Genomic DNA, 17,749 nt, shown 5'->3' with positions numbered 1-17,749 from the left:
TTTTTTTATTGATTTCAGAGAGGAAAGGAGAGAGAAACATCAATGATGAGAGAGAATCATTGATTGGCTGCCTCCTGCATGTCCCCTACTGGGGTGGATCGAGCCTGCAACCTGGGCATGTGCCCTTGGCCAGAATCGAACCTGGACCCTTTAGTCCACAGGCTGACGCTGTATCCACTGAGCCAAACCAGCGAGGGCCATTTTTTACTTTTTTGACTCAGTTGTTTTTAAGGTCCACGGTAGATGTCGTCTGTGGTACTCCATGGCGTCACCCACAGGGTTTCCCTGCACATTGTCCCAGGGGTGGACTTTACTCCAACCCCCGCCCCCCTCAGTCACACTGGATGAGCATCCTGATACTCATCCTGATACTCATCCTCGGTCTCCTTATGGACCGAGGTGAAAATTTTGTTGGGGACATTTACCCACACATGGAATTTCTGGAGAGTGGGTCAGGCACACACTTCATTTGATGAGTTGTATCGGGTAGCTTTCCAGGATGGCCACACGAGCAGAGCACCGGAGTCCCTGTATCCCTGCTGACACTGGGCATTACCACCTTTAAAATGTGTGCTAATCTGATGGGTACAAAGTGGAAATTGTTGCTTTAGTTTGTGTTTCTCTGATGATTGAGTTTGAACATCTCTTCACAGACTTGGTAGCTCTTGGGGTCTCTTTCTATAACGTGTTCATTCCCTTCGCCCACTTATTTCTATTGGGGTTTTCTTTTTTATTGTTGATTTGTAGGAGCTCCTTATATATTCTTGACAGTTAATCCTTTGTTGGTTTCAACCATTGCAAATATCTTCTCTCAGCTCCCACACCTACAGTTAGGCCTTTTGCCAAACATGAACACAAAATTAAGCACACTAAGATATGAGAAGGGGTCTACGGCCAAACCACCCTGAATGCGCCCGATCTCGTCTGATCTCGGAAGCTAAGCAGGGTCGGGCCTGGTTAGTACTTAGTACTTGGATGGGAGATATGAGAAGGGGAGCAATGGAAGTAAAATGAAATGGGAGGTAAATGTTAAGATTAATTTAAAACTAATGTATTAAATGAGAAAATAAAAACAATGAAAGAATATATTTACAGAACAAAACTAAATGAGGTTTCTTTTGTATCATAAGTACAAAATAAAAGTTAAAAACAAGTAAGTAGAGTGTAAAAAAAAAGGACTTATTAAGGTAAAAATACTTTTTGTTGTTGTTAGTTCTCACCCGAGGATATATTTTGCCATTTATTTTTAGGGAGAATGGATGAGAGAAAGATAGAAACATCAAGCTGGGGAGGAGCCTGCAACCAAGGTACGTGCCCTTGACCGGAATCGAACCCGGGACCCTTTTGGTCCACCGGCTGATGTTCTATCCACTGAGCCAAATCAGCTAGGGCTAAAAATACTTTTTAAAAACAGTATAAAAAAGAAGCAACTTCATGATTTAAAAAAAAAAAAAAGGAAGGGGGGGGGGGGCTGGTCTTTGTGGCCATTTTGGGGGCATCATCCTGTGCACCAAAAGGTTGCCAATTGGTTTGTTTGTCGATTCCCTGTCAGGGCACACGCCTGGGTTGTGGGCTCAATCCCCACAGGGGCGTGCAGGAGGCAGCCCATTGATGTTATGCTCCCAGACTGATGTTTCTCTTTCTCCCTCTCCGTTCTTCTGTCACCAAAAATCAATAAAAATATTCTTTTAAAGGCGGGGAAAATAATGCAGAAGTCAAAGAGGTAAAAATTAAGGGATGAAGGATACTCATAAGTGGAAACAACAACAAAACACAACAAAGAAGAGCTGAGAGTAAACACAGTAACTATGCTAAGTGAACCCAACTGTACTTCCAAACAGAAAACAAAGCAAGTGGGAATGGAGCGAGAATAACCGAGTGAAGGCGGACTGCAGCAGGGTCCAGATGCAGTAGTCCAGCGGCAGGAAGGGGCCTGTGCTACCTTTGAATCATGTCAGGTTTCGCCCATCAGCCTGGGACCAGACAGGGCCTGGCCAGCGCCTCTGTATTCAGAGGCGCTGCCCAGGCCCTGGGGCAGCAGCTGTGCTGGACCCTCACCTGGCTATGGAGACTCTGGGCATCACCACTGAGCCTCCCCACCACACCCACTCCCTCCTGAACCTCCCACCTCCTTTGCTTGCTCATTGCCTTCAGTAGAACCCGCAAGTGGGGGCCGAGGCCACAGGCCAGGGGAAATGCTGATTCAGGAATCTCTTTGGCAGGCAAGGAGGCAGCCGTTTGAACAAGTCCAATGCCACCCAACAGTGCACCACGGACCAGCTCCGTGATGCGCCAGGGATGGCAGAATGTGAACTTGTCAGAGCGAGCAATGACTGAGGACCCAGGGACAAGCCCTCTCCAGGCCTGCCATGCAGACTCCAGCTCCTCCCACAGAGTGGCTAGCTGTGTCCCAAACGATGTAATCGGTTGTTACCAGTTTCGATGACAGAAAAAAATAGATTAAGCTGACAGGAAATCCAGAGTTCCCTCACCCCTTCAGCACAAGTTGGAAGGCCGAGGAAAAATCCAGATGAGTCATCGGAGAGTGGAAATCCTACTCTTACCTAACGGGACAGTAAGTGATAAGGGGCCGAGTCCTGCTCATTTGAGTCCTTCCAATTATGCAAAGACGAGAGTCCCCCAGCTGCTCCGCTCGCTGGAATTTCAGGTGGTTGGCAGGGCAGACGCATTTTCCCGGCCCTGACGCTTGGTGCTGGTGTTGCCAGCTGGCCCCCAGTCCGCTCGGCCCACCACCCCAGTGGTTCCCAGACTTGGGGATTTCATCAGCCAGGGTTTGTTTTTGTTTTGATTGGTTTTTAATTAGGAGACTGATGTAAGATTGTTAGTATTTTATTGTTCCAAGGAAAACATTTTTTAAACTACCATCATTTTCTAAAAGAAGGAACATTTCCAAACCAAAGAGACTAGATGGTCTTTTAGGTAGAATAATTTTGAGCCTCATGAAATGCTCATTATCCAAGTTCCTCATTTTGACAGGAAAGTCGAGAAAAAACGGTGCCCACCACCAGGACCTGCCTGGAGCCAAATTCCAACCACACTGCCATTCACGCAGCTCCCTGGCAACCTGTCCTGTTCTCAGCTCCGCTTTCCAGCCATTTCACAGGGTTGATGGGGGAGGCACAGGGCTGAAGCCCCTAAGTCAGCATTAACACAAGGCCGGTCCTGGAGCTACTGGACCAGGCCTCGGAGTGGGACGGGTCTGCCGCTTGCAAAGCTCCAGCCACACGGTTCTAACATGGTGGCTCAGAAGCCACTGGTGAGGGGGATGGGACTTGAAGATGTGAGGACATCAAGACCAGGGAGGAAGGTGAGCCAGCCGCTGGGAGGGCAGGAGGAGCATCAGATTTGAGTGACAGTTGATACATCTGTTTTTGCACAGGTGGTACCCTACCTCGTGACTAGATCTCATTCCAAACCACTGTTCCCCCAAAGCACTGTGATCAATTCCCCCATCACCATCACCAGTGGCTTCTGAGCCACCATGTTAGAACCGTGTGGCTGGAGCTTTGCAAGCGGCAGACCCGTCCCACTCCGAGGCCTGGTCCAGTAGCTCCAGGACCGACCTTGTGTTAATGCTGACTTAGGGGCTTCAGCCCTGTGCCTCCCCCATCAACCCTGTGAAATGGCTGGAAAGCAGAGCTGAGAACAGGACAGGATGCCAGGGAGCAGTGTGAATGGCAGCACCTGGGCCACCAAGTGAAAGGAGCGCTGGCCGCAGGCTGCGCTGAGACCGGGACAGTAGCAGACAGGAGTGTGGGCTGGGGCCTGTGCCACTCCCCAAGTTCATGGCCGAGGGAAACAGTCCGCTGGAGAGGACAGGCAGGCAGACGGGGCAGAATGTGAGCACCCTCAGTACATTCACAAGGTCGTCGTGGGGAAGGGTCCTTTGGCTGCAGCCCTGGCCTCTGCAGTCTCTGCCAGTATTCCTGTCACCCTCCTCTGTGCTGGCCCAACATCCCCACCCCATCCCTGTGCCATGCACACACTGAGGCCTTCACCCACCACTTGCTGACTGAGCGACCAGCAGGAGGCCTGGCTGGCCCAGGGGACTCCTTGGGAGACCAGCCATGGGACAGAACCTCAGGGCATGAACCATAGGCACAGAAATCTCCAGTCTCTGAGCCTACAGGACCCCACTGCCCACACGTTCTCCAGCGCAGACGCCCCTCCACCTCCCCGCAGCGGAAGAAGACACTGCAGTGTTGGAGAAATTTCACTATTGATTTTGAAAATCCATGCCGAGCCTGAGGTTCTAATTCTTGTGGAACTGCTTGGGGACAGTCTTGTGAGTTGCTAGGTGATCAGGCCCTGCTGGCCATTGTCTCGTCTCAGCCAGGCCGGGACATCACCCCTTGACAAGGTGTGTGGTTCTTCAGATGCCCGTGAAGGCTGTGGTGTTACAGTGACAGCCCCCGACGGTGACGAGTTCTCCACACACTGTGGATGCAGCATAACAGCTCAGACGCCAAACCCCGGGGCAGCGCTCTCAGAGGTGGGTGCAGGCAGATGTGCTCAGGACCAGACACCCACAGGCAGAGGCGGCCAGTGCGACCGGGCTCCCCCAGGCTGCGCCCCCCACCATGGCCTCTCATTTTGGATCTCTGGTCTCACTCAGAGGGTGTGGCTCCTCCACACTTTCCTCCTTCCACCCCAACAGAAGCTTATGAGGACCAGCCCTGGCCCTAAATTCAGACTTTCTACAAGTAAGTACTTCAGACCTCTCTACAGGAAGACCCCAATCGAACACTGGCAAGAATTCTTGGGACTTCACTTAAACCGCGTTCCATGGTTTGCTGTAGTGAGGCCTTGAGGGCGTGTGGTCATGTGACCTTGCTGGGTGGGCTTCCTTGTCTACCTGACCCCTAAAGCCGCCGCATCAGGTTTCTTAGCTAATGTCAGGCCCTCACTCGGGAGAACGAAGTGGACCGTCCTAAAACACAGACCATGAGAACCGGGGTGGGAGGGAATACATTTACTTTAGGTATAAAGGTTTACTATTATTAACAGGTTATCACTATTATTAATACGTTTACAAAATAGAAATAAAAATGGCATACACGTTTGGTGCCCAAGTGGCAGGTACATACTAAGATCAGTATAAAAATAAACTTTCAAACTACATGTTCTTAAAATAAACGTCATTGAAACAGGAAGGTGACCAAATCTGGACAGGTCACGTGTTGAAATGCCAACCTCTCAGCAAAGAAGCCTGGGCAGCAATGAGACCAGTGCCTGCCGGAAGAGCCGTCCGCGTTCTCACAAGAACCCGGCAAACGAACAAAAACAAATGCATAAGTTCTGTTCCTGAGCTAGAGAAGCTGAGAGCCTCTACGCTGCTGGGAGTTCCTGCCGCAGAGGGTCCCCGGTGGGGCTGAGCTGATGGGTGTTCACGAGTGCTCTGCTGGTGGCAGGGGACGTGGTATCCTACGAGTGGAGAAAGCTAGCCCACTTCTGTAACAAAGAACGGTGCTTGAGTCCTCTCCGTCATCACTAATCCTTGTGAGTTTTCTGGCCGTAGATAAACAGGGACGTGCGCAAAAGGGGGAACCAGAAGCTGCTTGGTCCGGGAGCCCTCAGTGATTTCGGTGGAAATCACAGCGTTTCCGGGGTCTCTCCCTCCGGAGATACACAGATTCCCATCCGGCCCTCACTAGTCGACACAGCTGTGCCCCCCAGGAGAGAACAAAGCCAGCCCAGCAAACCCACTGTGCACTCGACATGGTGCCTCAGTCGGCAGTGGCTCACTTTCCTCCTCCGTCCCCATTAAGCTGGGCCAGGACGGCATGCCTGTTGGAAGTGGCAGGCTGGGTCAGTGAGGATGCCGAGTGACCAAAGAGCAAAGCCCTGCCAACCCCCGCTCTGCCTGGGTGCAGCACGGCAGGGTGCCTGCCCACACACAACTCCTCCGGGATCCCAGCGAGGAATGCAATGCTGAGGGGAGCGGGAAGAATGGACAACGGCCCCCATCAGAGCAGCTGAAGGTCCACATGAGCCAAGGACAGCTCACTGCGCCCCGAGCTGGGGGAAGCAGCATGGAGGAGCGGGCCCCAAGCAGCCCAGCTCTGCTCACTGGTCTTGAACTTTGGCCCTTTTGGCTTTTAGGGACAGGTGCTGCAAGAGAAAAGAGAACCTCGTAAGTGGGGTTGGTTAGACAAAGAAACCAGACTTCAACACCAGTCCCAGAGAAATAACCAAATCAGAGCTTCCATCCGGTTCACACCTTCTCGGTTAGTGCCGTGCCCCTCGGGCGTCTTCAGGAGAAAAGCACAAGCAAGCAAGAGGGAACGCCTGCAGTAAGCCGCACAGCCCGAGGCCCAGCCCGCCAGGGCTCAACCTGGGCACACAGGCTGTGAGGATGCTGTCAGTGAGACTCGGTTTTCCTCTGCCCAGCCCTCAGGACAGCACTGCAGCCAAACACCTGTGCCCAGGGGACTGGCTCAGGCTGGACATCACCTCGTTTCCATGAAATCCTTAAGAATGGTCAGGGAAAAGGTATCGTCTCCCTAGGAACAGGAACAAGGAGACACATCATTTTACCGAGTGTCTCAGATGCAGGCACCTGTGCTCCAGGCCCCAGGCCCCAGGAAAAGGGTACCTCCTAGTGACAGGTTTTTCTTCAGAAATGTTGCTCTCTACCAGCATAAATAACATAGAAAGCATAACATGATAACCATGGGCATCAGATAATAGGACTGACGGAGATAAACATTCTAAGGCAGCGATTTTCAATCTTTTGCATCTCATGGTACCTTCGCATCTCTGAAATTCTGCAGCACACCAAAAAATATAATTTTTGCTGATCTGACAAAAAATAGGTATAATTTTGATTCATTAACACCGGACAGCTATTGTGTTGGCTGCTGTCATTTTTTTATTTGACATTCTAAGGGAAAAGAAGTCAGTGCACCTGACTAGTCAGGTATCGTGTGTTTTGGTTGTGTTTGTTTTTAAATATACTTTTATTGATTTCAGAGAGGAAGGGAGAGGGAGAGATAGAAACATCAATGATGATAGAGAATCATTGATTGGCTGCCTCCTACATGCCCTCCACTGGGGATAGAGCCCGCAACCCAGGCATGTGCCCTTGATCAGAATCGAACCTGGGACCTTTCAGTCCACAGGCCGATGCTCTATCCACTGAGCCAAACTGGCTAGGGCAGGTATTATGTGTTTTTCAAATTCTTGCAGCACACCAGTTAAAAATCGCTGTTCCAAGGTAAAGTCCAAAGTGCTAGAAATCCTAAAATATGCATTTACGACAAAGTGTATAAATGTTAAATTTTAAATAAAGAACTTCAGTTCACCAACTGAGGTATCTCTGATACCCCCTTAATAATCATAAATAAACAACCAAGAGATACCTAAGGCACGTCACCCTAACACGTGGTGAGATCTTCACTGGAGGAGTTCCAGCCCTAACTGCCAACAGGGCCGGCCTGTCATCCCCCGAACCCCAGGTTCAGTGCCCGAACCGCATTTCCCAGCACACCCACTGACTCGAGACAGCGACCCCCATGGCCGACAGAGAACTAACTGCGGCCCTGGAGAACGCAGGGTGCCAAAGAAGACACAGCACACCAGCGAGCACGACAGAGAGGACTGTGGACAGGACACACGTGTGAATTTCTAACTGTTTATGCCCAAGAAAGGACCAGTGTAGGCTCTTGCAAAGGTGCTGGTTTAGAGGTTTTCCCCAGACTCCAAAGCTATTTCTAAGAATCAGGGGGGAAAAATAAAAAATTAAGGACTGAAAGGCAAATCTCTGAACAGGTCACCCTGTTTTTCTCCCTGGCTGTGGATCTTGTTGAATTTTTCTCAATTATCTCACTTCACTTGAGGTGACCCCTACAACTAACGTTAGACACTCCACAGCCTTAGCTTGGGAATGGGGGATGACATCACCGTGCCTGTGGACCATTTTTGGTGCTCGTTTCTGGGAAGAATGTTGAGTCTAAACAAAGCCGACTCCGGACCATTTCAGGCTCTTCACAGGGGGAGAGTGACACTGAAAATCAACGGTAACGGAAAGTCACCCAAGGTGCCAGGAACAGAGCTGGGCATGTGGGTGGGCCCTGGGCAGTCACGAGGTGCTACGCTGTGTTCAACAGGCGCACCTACCATCCATGGGCACCACTGAGGTCTGCAGGGCTCATGGAGAAAGCAATTCATTTTGGACTAAAAGTTAACAGCGGTACCTTTGCACTGTCTAGTTAGGACGGGCTGTGGTTCTTGGGGAATTTCAGGGCCTCGCCTATACAGTAAGGTTGGTGAACCAGGCGATTTCTAAAGGCCCCGGCCTCTCTAAAAATAACTGATCACACAATGATCAGAGTAGAGCTGCTGAGCTGAAAAGCAGGCATCTGGAGAGAAGAGACAAGTGCGGAAATTCGTGTTGTCATTTTCTTCAAACTTCTGGGGCTATTTGCTCTTTAACTTTGTATCTTTGAGCTGAGAAGGGAAAATGACTCAGCTTCTAGGTAATTCTGTTCAGCAGGAGCCTTTGGCTCTTTAGGGTTCTCCTCTAACTGCTTGCACCTCCTTCCTTTAACAAGCATGTGTATAGCTGGCCATTCTTCCCAACTTCTTTGCCTTTCTAATCACTTCTCTTGGACTTTCCATCTGAGAGGTTTTAAAGGAAAATACTTTCTTTCACTTTAGTTTATCCTATTCTGTCAGCCCAACTACGGGGACAACACATTCTGCGCTGTTATCAGTCCCTGCAGCTGGTCTCATTTTGGACTGAAATATCTTTATGAGGAAATGCTTGAAATGTTTTTTTGTTTAATTGGATAAGATTTAAATATTGTAAGAAAATATTAAAAAGACAATTGCCCTTTATATTGCAAGAGAGATAGATGAGATTCTTCCATTTACAGCAGTGGTTCTCAACCTTCCTAATGTCGCGACCCTTTAATACAGTTCCTCATGTTGTGGTGACCCCCAACCATAAAATTATTTTCGTTGCTACTTCATAACTGTAATTTTGCTACTGTTATGAATCTTAATGTAAATATCTGATATGCAGGATGTATTTTCATTGTTACAAATTGAACATAATTAAAGCAGTGATTAATCACAAAAACAATATGTAATTATATGTCTTTTCCGATGGTCTTAGGCGACCCCTGTGAAAGGGTCGTTCGACCCCCAAAGAGGTCTCGACCCACAGATTGAGAACTGCTGATTTACAGGGTCACAACTCAGATGTTCCTGGAAGCTGAATAAGGGAAGCCAGCGCTGCGCTGTGATGCCTGGAGGGTCCTGCATAGCAGGCCGTCCTTCTTCAGGCCCTGTTGTTGCTGCCACGCAGACACTCAAGCTCCATGTAGGCAGATACTTCTGCTTTCAAGAGAAACCTGAGGTGGCACCTCATTTTGATTTGCATCTCTCCATGGACACAAACAATAGGGGGGTGAAGGCCTGGGGTGAGGGGGCGGGGCAGGCTGGGAGAGGTCAATGAGGGAAAAAGGGGTCATATGTAATACTTTCAACAATACAGATTAAATAAAAAAAAGGAACCTGAAATCTATATTTAATTTGAAATCTCCCAATTTTTAAATGTACCAATTTTGGGTTGAAAACACTGCAGTCTGGTTATAACCCTGATGAAGTTACAGGTTTTGGACTTTCCCTCTGAGGTAAATGATGGTAAAAACCAGATAAAATATCTGATGCAAATGTTTTCAGGCACCGGGCAACAGACAGCACAGGGCTACAATCCTGCAGAAGGAGGAAACTCAAGGTGAGCTCCATATTCACCCCAGGTCTCTGCCTGGCTCTGCAAACCTTGGCACACAGAAGTATGTACATCCTAAATAGAGAACAGTGTGCGGGACAGAGGAGACAGGTGAGAAGAGTCCACGAAGCCTGAGACAGCTGGAATTCACGGACCAGGTCATAAGAAAGGGAACAGCTCCAGAAATCTCCATGGGGCCACCCTTGAGTCTTTGGCTAAGTACTAAGCTGCACATGTGCAAGCCGAGATTCAATAAGGCTGGCCAACAAAAGTGGTTGGGAGTTGGGAGCTGACTGGGAGAGTCTGGAGGTCTGGACAGTGTGGAGACACTGGAGTTCTGACCACAGTGCAAAGACCTCATTAAATACCCTAGGCATTCAGTTGAGACATCAAAAAGTCATCATGTCATGGGAGTATGGCTACTTTAGACCAGTCCTACTAAAGACTAAAATCAAGCCTCAGTGAAAGTAAAATATAAGCAAGTACTTTACCCAGAATGGTCGGAGGATATGGTAATGGCCATTTCACCTTACGTGCTATTAGGGGGGATAATTTCAGGTAGTGAATTAGGGAATAAGTGTGTGTTTAAAAATATGAAGAGGCAGGTTAACAGACAATTTGGGGGGACAGACTCTGTTCATTCCTACCGTTCCTTGTTGATAAAAGTGTGGAGCCAGCTCCAACAGCCAAGCAGATTCAATAGCAGTGACATCTCTCATATAATACTTGGAGGTTTGTATAACTTCATTGTAGATAACCCTGAAACAGGAAAGAAACATGAGCTAATTTCCTATATCTTCTGATGGGAGTCAGAAATCACCATTAGAACTGATCACCTTTACTAGGTGTGTATCCTGTGTGCCAGGCACTATATTCACAAATGCACTGTGAATAAGAGTGTGTCCATTTCACAGATGAGACTTAGGTCCTACATGATTTCTGAAACATCTCAGCCATCCCTGACTCTCCTTGGTACAGGAGGTGCCAACCTCAACTCTTCATACACCCCTCTATCAAAGTCCTTCTCCTAAGACACTGAAATCTGTGGTGTCTGTCTCTCCAAGATAACTAAATTCACCTGGACCTGAATTCATCTCCACACAGCTGTGCTCAGTGCAGGGTTTCGTATGTTTGCTGAATGGATGAGTGAGTACAGGACCATCACCATTTGCTTAAGGGGCTCTCTGATAGAGCAGAAATTCCATAAACGACCCAGGATAACAAAGTCAATAGCAAAGTGTCCTGGGTGCCTGTCCCAGGTGCTGTGCCAGGCAATAGGGGCCCAGAGACAAACAGAACTGGGCCTCTCCTTCGACACATTACAAGGCTAAGAAGCAAGAGGGTGGCTTACCAGCGAGGGGGCTTCTCTGCATAGAGGACTGACGCAGGGTGGATGTGTAGTTCATGATCGTCACGGATGGTCCTTGTAAAACAGAAGAATTTTATCTGAAGCACATTATAAATACTTACAGCAAGACACTCCGAGAGACGTGTTTAATATTATTAAAATGCATGCAGATTGTACTTCACAGGAACACAACTATTCTTTCCATCTTCTCTTATGCCCATCAAAGGCCCCTCCCCCACTGCCACCCCAGAAGTCAAGAATAAATCATGCAAACAAAAGAAGAAAAGAAAAGCAACACGTGGACATTCAGAAAAAAAGTTTAGAAATATATGGCTCTGCCAATGCTTATGTTTGTCATTTGTAGGTTCTCTTTCAAAATAATTTCCTTGGAAATAAATAATATAAATTATTATTTCTATTAAACAAAGCTAAATACTAAAGACTATGGGGGAGATAATAAGGAAACAAGAAAGCTCAATATTGAAGTATCCATTTTGCTGAGAAAATATTTCAAATTCCAACTCAGATTTGACTCAATTTAATTTAAAAAAACTTACTGAGCATACAACTATCAATAAGATCCGATCACAAGGGAGCATTCACACATTCATAGATTAGGATGCCACTGCCTGAACCATAACCAGTTTCTGTGGGTGCCAGGGATCTGTGTGTCAGGCAAGTGTTTCAAGCACCAGGACCGAGCTCCCCTCCAGCGCCCGGAGTCCTAGCTGCCCTACCAGGTAGTCTGAGCTGACCGACACTGAACTGAACTTCGTCGCAAAGGGACTCAGGACTGTGAAGCCTCCTATGTAACCCATATTTTTGTGGAGGACACTGGAGAATTTTTTTTAAATGCTAGAAATTGCTAATTAATACTGCTGAGGAGAATGGGGTAATCAAGGTGACAACAAAGTAATGGTGCTCACTGGAGAGGATCATAGGCCTCTCAGCATTGCCTCCAACATGGAAAACTCAGCGTTGGGAGAGAAGCTCCTGTGATGAGCAAAGAATCATGATACTGACAGACTAGACTACTTGGCCTGGAGTGGCAAAAAGAACACAGCGGAGATAAATGTAAAGTGCTATACTTAGGTTCAAACTGATACTAGATGGAGACCTGGTTTCCAAAAATAAAAAGGGGGGTGGGGGGCTCAATGCAACCCTGGACGTGTTAATAAAGCCAAGTATCCAGGGCATCACAGCTGACCTCAAGGTAACAGGACTGAAATGTCTTCTGAGGGGAAAAAGCTAATGACAAACTAATATATGAAGGGAACCCAGAGAAGAGCTGGGGAGAAAGCCTTTTGACTGCTCCCTTATTAACAGATTGTTATGGTCGCCACACTTTAAACGGGCTACAGAGAAGTTACGAGACTAAAATGAGCTAAAAGAAAAGACAGACTAAAAGGAACAATTCAAAGTGGAATGATTTAGTTTGGAGAAGAAAAAGTTAAGCTATACATTAACTTTTACTATATTTTAATATACTAAAGGCTGTTAGGTGGGCATCAACCACCAGTGATATTCTTTGCCTCGAAGCACAGGCTGCAGTCTGTAGTGGGGGGGCAGGTCCAGCACGAGGAGAAACATTGGCCAACATCCAAAGACCCCAGTTTGGCCACAATGCACCAGGGTAAGTGGTGGCTTCAATCCTGCAATTCTCTAAAATTATCTGAGCTACTCAGTGACAAAAGTAACTCCTTTAGCAGAGCATCTTCAATGGTTCCTTCTAGTCCTAGTATTCTACTATTGGAATGGAAATGTGACAGCCTCCTGACTTGTAAATTATCATCCTTCTACAACATGTGGATGGACTGAATATTTGAGAATCATTTCCATAAAGTTAAGAGACTTTGCTTAAAGCTATATAGCTAACCTCAACTCACCTTTGGATAGAAGCACAATATCAATAAGAGAAAATCATTTCTCTCCTTTTTCTGTACATCAGCTTTCTATGTGGTTTGGACATTTTTAAGATTTCTCCTTTAATAAATGACTTCATAAAGTATCATGTTACCTATAAGCTCCAGTAGAATGAAATCTTGCTGCATTGGCAAAGAATCCCGAAACGATGCACCTCAGAACCGGATCTGGATCACCTACACAAGGCAGCCAACAGAATGATGGATGAGACCCTCGCCTCTGTATACTCTGTGTGCTCACGCCTGTGCCGCAAGGCCCCACCCCAGGCTGCTTCAAACCACCTGGCAACCTGCAATGGCTGCTGAGGGAAACATGCTGAACTGTGCTGTGCCTTTAACTTTGGGCCCAAACCCTCCTGGGCCACAGATGCCCAGACCAAGGCTGGGCACCAGAACTTCAGAGAGCACTCCGCTGGCTGGCCAGTGACCTCAGGAACTCCTTTCTAGGAGAGCATCTTGAGGGAATGATGCTCTTCTCACAAGACACAAACTGGGACACTCACACTACATTATTTCTGTGGTTATAAGCTACAGTGTGTAATTCTTCAATTTTCAAATTCCATTTTAATGGGTGTCTGTATTGCTACAGTAAACATCCTCCAAGGATAAAGATTTCCCATTTATTAGATGATTCCCAAAGGATACATTCCAAGTTTTTGTGCAAACAAGGTCATTTATGTGTCTACTGATATACCATATTTCATCAATTCTAAGACTCACTCTTTTTTTTATACTTTAACTCACTGAAATCAGGACAGCATTTTATAATTATAATTGGTAGCATTATTTTTCTTCCTTAGTGGCACATAAAATAATGGCATGCCTTATTCATAGTGGCATTTAGATTCAATGAAATACAGTTTGCTGATAAATAAGTACCCAAAAAGGTAGTATAACTTACAAAATCAACAATGTATGAGAATATCAGTTTCGCTGCATTTTTACCAGCAATGTTTTGACAAAAAGGTACCTCTTCTTTTTAGCACAGAATTGATGAATCTCGAATTTACACCTCTAACCACAATCTGATCCGAGAAGCAATCCCTTGTTTCCAACTGGCCATGAGACATTTCCATGTAGAACAAAAGGGGTGAAAAAATGGTTCTTGGGGAGCAAGTAGGAGGAAATCTTGGATAGTACAGTGCTTAAGGCCCTCAAAGTTCAATCCTTCCCTACAAAATCTTATTCCTTAGTGTTTAATTTCTCTCATTAGGAAGAATGTAATGTAACTTTTCTCCCGGGAGAGGGGTTGATCATGAAAAATAGGTTAAGAAACACAGACGCAGAAGACTGCAACCTCTCTGCTAGGTGACAGGCACTCAATCCCCAAGATACTCGCTGCCTCCTGGCCTCATTTTTCTCATCCATAAAATGGAGGTAACAACTGGATTGTTGTGCGCATTAAAGGAATTAATATAGGAAAACACTCCGGACACTGCCTGGCCCATTACAGGGAAGTACTAGGGTGCTGAGAGTAGACTCCCAGAGTGCCTGGCACACTGTAGGAATTCAAAAGACAACTGCTGAATGGAGGAGTGAAAGCGTCACTTCCTCAGAAGTGTAGGTCTGCTGTAACCAATTGTGTCATCCTGAACTTAACTTCTCGGAGTGAAAGCGTCACTTCCTCAGAAGTGTAGGTCTGAGCCACACACAGACCTCCCCTGCTGTAACCAATTGTGTCATCCTGAACTGAACTTCTCCCCAGGACTTGACAGCTCATCTGTAATATAAAGTGTGAGTAATAATTCCCACACCTCGCAGAGTGGGAGACTGAGAGAACTGTAGGACCTCTGTCACAGTGTAATGTAACCCAGTGTGTCCCCACTTCATGGTAGTCACTGCCACTCCAGAGGCCAGAGATTGTGCCTTACACAGCACTTCCGTCTCACCCTGGTGATGGCCCAGGTTAAACACACAGCACTTTCTTTAAAAATATCTGTATTTGAAAGTAAAATGTAACTTATATGTCATAGCCATAAATACTGTCCACTTAAAAGTAATTTTTCTTACAAAGCCTCCAGGGGAAAATTAACTATATAATGTGCAATGATCTAAAGGTTAATGATTCTTTTTTTTTTTTAAATAATACATTTGTGGTTTGTTTGTTTTTTAAATGTAAGGGTTTATTTTTTATTTTTATTTTTATTGATTTCAGAGAGGAAGGAAGAGGGAGAGAGAGATAGAAACATCCATGTTGAGAGAAGAATCATGGATCGGCTGCCTCCTGCACACCCCCTACTGGGGATCGAGCCCACAACCCGGGCATGTGCCCTTGACCGGAATCGAACCTGGGACCTTTCAGTTCGCAGGCCCATGCTCTATCCACTGAGCCAAACCAGCTAGGGCAGGTTAATGATTCTTAAGTGTTCTCAAGGCTTATGAAAATTTTTTAGCAATAACCCTCGGACATAAAAATGAACCTCCTTAGAAAAAATATGCTACTTTTACACACAGCTTTTCATCGACACATGTCCAGAACACACTGCACAGCCTCACACCACACCCCAGCATGAGAGCCCTAACAGTGCAGCTACACCGAGCAAAGAAAGGAACATCACCAGCAGTAGCAGCTTATTCTTACCTTCGCTCGATTTCTTGGGCACTTGAAACTTGACAAGAAGGTTTTTCAACTGTTCTCTTACTGTCGCAGCTCTGACAAGACCCTTGTAATTCAGGAAATGTTCCTGACACCACTGAGAGTTCTTGTTGTGCTACAGAATAATCCAGAAGGGGGGAGAGTGAGGAAACCACAGACAGGTTCTTGACCACAGCTAAACTGTGAAGATCCTCATTTTCTCTTCCTGCACTTGCTCACTCAGTGGGACAAGATCTTCAGACCGCAACTGGCCCTTTTTTGGGCCAGATGTTGAGAGGCTGGCAAGCTCACCATCTGATTGCTCTTTGATCTCACTCTCTGCTTAAAGGGCAAATGAGAACTTAATGACAAGTAGAGTTGTCAATCTTAATGACAATCTTAAATACCTTCCTACGTGAGTGGCAAACTACCAAACAGAATCACTTCCCTACGGTTCTTTGTAAATCAACGTTCCTTCCTTTGTTGGCAGTGCTTGAATTTATCACTTTATGGGACTGCAGGCAAGCAATGACACTTGCCAATTCAGAAATAATTTCCAAATTACTACTATTTGTCCTGAAAGTACAATTTTTCTATCAACAGAATTTAATTCTTAATTCTAAAGAATGATCATTATGTCTTAGATCAATTATTGCCATGGGAATGTACCTCGGAAATTATAGTATAAGCCAGGGAGGAAAGCGTTTTAAATAAGAAAATGAAAACACAGATTTCCCAGAAAGCAACCACAGAATAACGCAATGAAGACCTATAACTGCATTCCACTGGCAGGGGGAGCTTTAGGTTGGGGATGATATACTGCACATATACAAACAAATGTGAACTGATTTAATCCATGATTAATAATCTCAGTAAGAGATCAGTTTTTTTCTGAAAACTGAATAATCTCCCTTCAGATCTCTAACACAAAAAGTTAGTGTTTCTCCTCTGCTAAAAAAGTATTTAAAAAACGAATGAAAGATACTGAAAATCTGAAATATCTCATCCCCCCTTACATCCATCCTTTCCTTTATATGAGAGGTTTCTATTTTCATTGCCTTCATCATCTTTAGATCTCTCTTTTTAGAAATTTTTAGTGATAACTTTAAGCTATATTATTTGCTCTTACTTCTACAGAATATTAAGAACAATAAAAATGAACATCACCTAAGGCTAAATACAGGTCGGGTACGTGAATATACGTGGATCTTCACATAAATGTCTTCTCATAAGCTTGTCTGCTGCTGAGGAGAGGTGGCTGTGTGCAGTCTCAAACTCACATAAACAGCTCTGAAGAGTCAACTAAACCTACAAGGACACCTCGCCTCACTAATTATTTCCAGGAAATGTCACAGAAGTTCCTATTCAAATGCTGGCAGTGTTGTGCAGCAACACTGGGTGGTGAGAGACAGAGTGAGGGGAGAGGGGCGAGGAGGGCCGAGCGGGCAGCCTGCTGCTACAGGCCTTGCCTCTAGGCAGAAAGGAGCAAGATTCCTGTGTTCTTTCAGCAAAACTGTATAACAGTCTCAGGCAGGGGCCAACCCACAGATTAGAAGTACTGGCCATATCTAACAGGAAAGTGAAGAGGTCTCCTGGCCATTCCTTTATGAACTTATGGAACTTCTGGACTCCTGGTTCCAGAGTGAACAGGTGTGTGGAAGGAGCCTTCAGGAAAGTGAAGAGGTCTCCTGGCCATTCCTTTATGAATGGAACTTCTGGACTCCTGGCTCCAGAGTGAACAGGTGTGTGGAGGGGGCCTTTCAAGCAGTGGCCGTGCTTACTTTGATAAATGCCTCGTACACGTTGAGCATGGTGAGATGATCACCTTCTTCCACAGCAAATTTTCGGTGCACTCGAATCTGGAAAGAAAAAAACATTTAGAGGTTGACTCCTGTGAGCTTCTCGTACTGGGAGGGAACATACAATGAATGGCTCATGGCTTGTAGATCCAGAAAGACCTGGTTTGCACCATTCTAGCCCCGCCATTTCCCGAAAGACCTCAGATTGGTTACTTAACCTTTCTCGGCCTTAAGTTCCTTATCTATAACATCAGGATATGAAGCCTATCTACCAAGCTTGCTGAGGAACTGAGATAATTCACTATGAAGTACCCAGTATGGTTATTAGATAAATACTAGTGCTCTTGT

General features: G+C 46.2%; 1 protein-coding gene across 1 annotated transcript in view; it reads right to left on the bottom strand.

The window, feature by feature from the left end:
• Positions 1 to 4,978: 4,978 nt before the first annotated feature.
• Positions 4,979 to 17,749, bottom strand: part of DHX35 (DEAH (Asp-Glu-Ala-His) box polypeptide 35) — a 67,261-nt gene continuing 54,490 nt past the window's right edge. Inside the window, exons 18-23 of the mRNA XM_005867324.2 lie at positions 17,384 to 17,461; positions 15,609 to 15,738; positions 13,123 to 13,204; positions 11,109 to 11,180; positions 10,405 to 10,516; positions 4,979 to 6,132 (exon numbers count right to left, since the gene is read on the bottom strand). Of these exons, the coding sequence (XP_005867386.1) occupies positions 6,088 to 6,132; positions 10,405 to 10,516; positions 11,109 to 11,180; positions 13,123 to 13,204; positions 15,609 to 15,738; positions 17,384 to 17,461 (519 nt within the window). The 3' untranslated portion in view covers positions 4,979 to 6,087. The remainder of the gene's footprint in view (positions 6,133 to 10,404; positions 10,517 to 11,108; positions 11,181 to 13,122; positions 13,205 to 15,608; positions 15,739 to 17,383; positions 17,462 to 17,749) is intronic.

The sequence above is a fragment of the Myotis brandtii genome, unplaced genomic scaffold (assembly GCF_000412655.1).
Source record: "Myotis brandtii unplaced genomic scaffold, ASM41265v1 scaffold248, whole genome shotgun sequence".
Classification (NCBI taxonomy): domain Eukaryota; kingdom Metazoa; phylum Chordata; class Mammalia; order Chiroptera; family Vespertilionidae; genus Myotis; species Myotis brandtii.
Note: the sequence above shows the minus strand (reverse complement) of the source record. Positions and strands in the feature narration are given on the sequence as shown.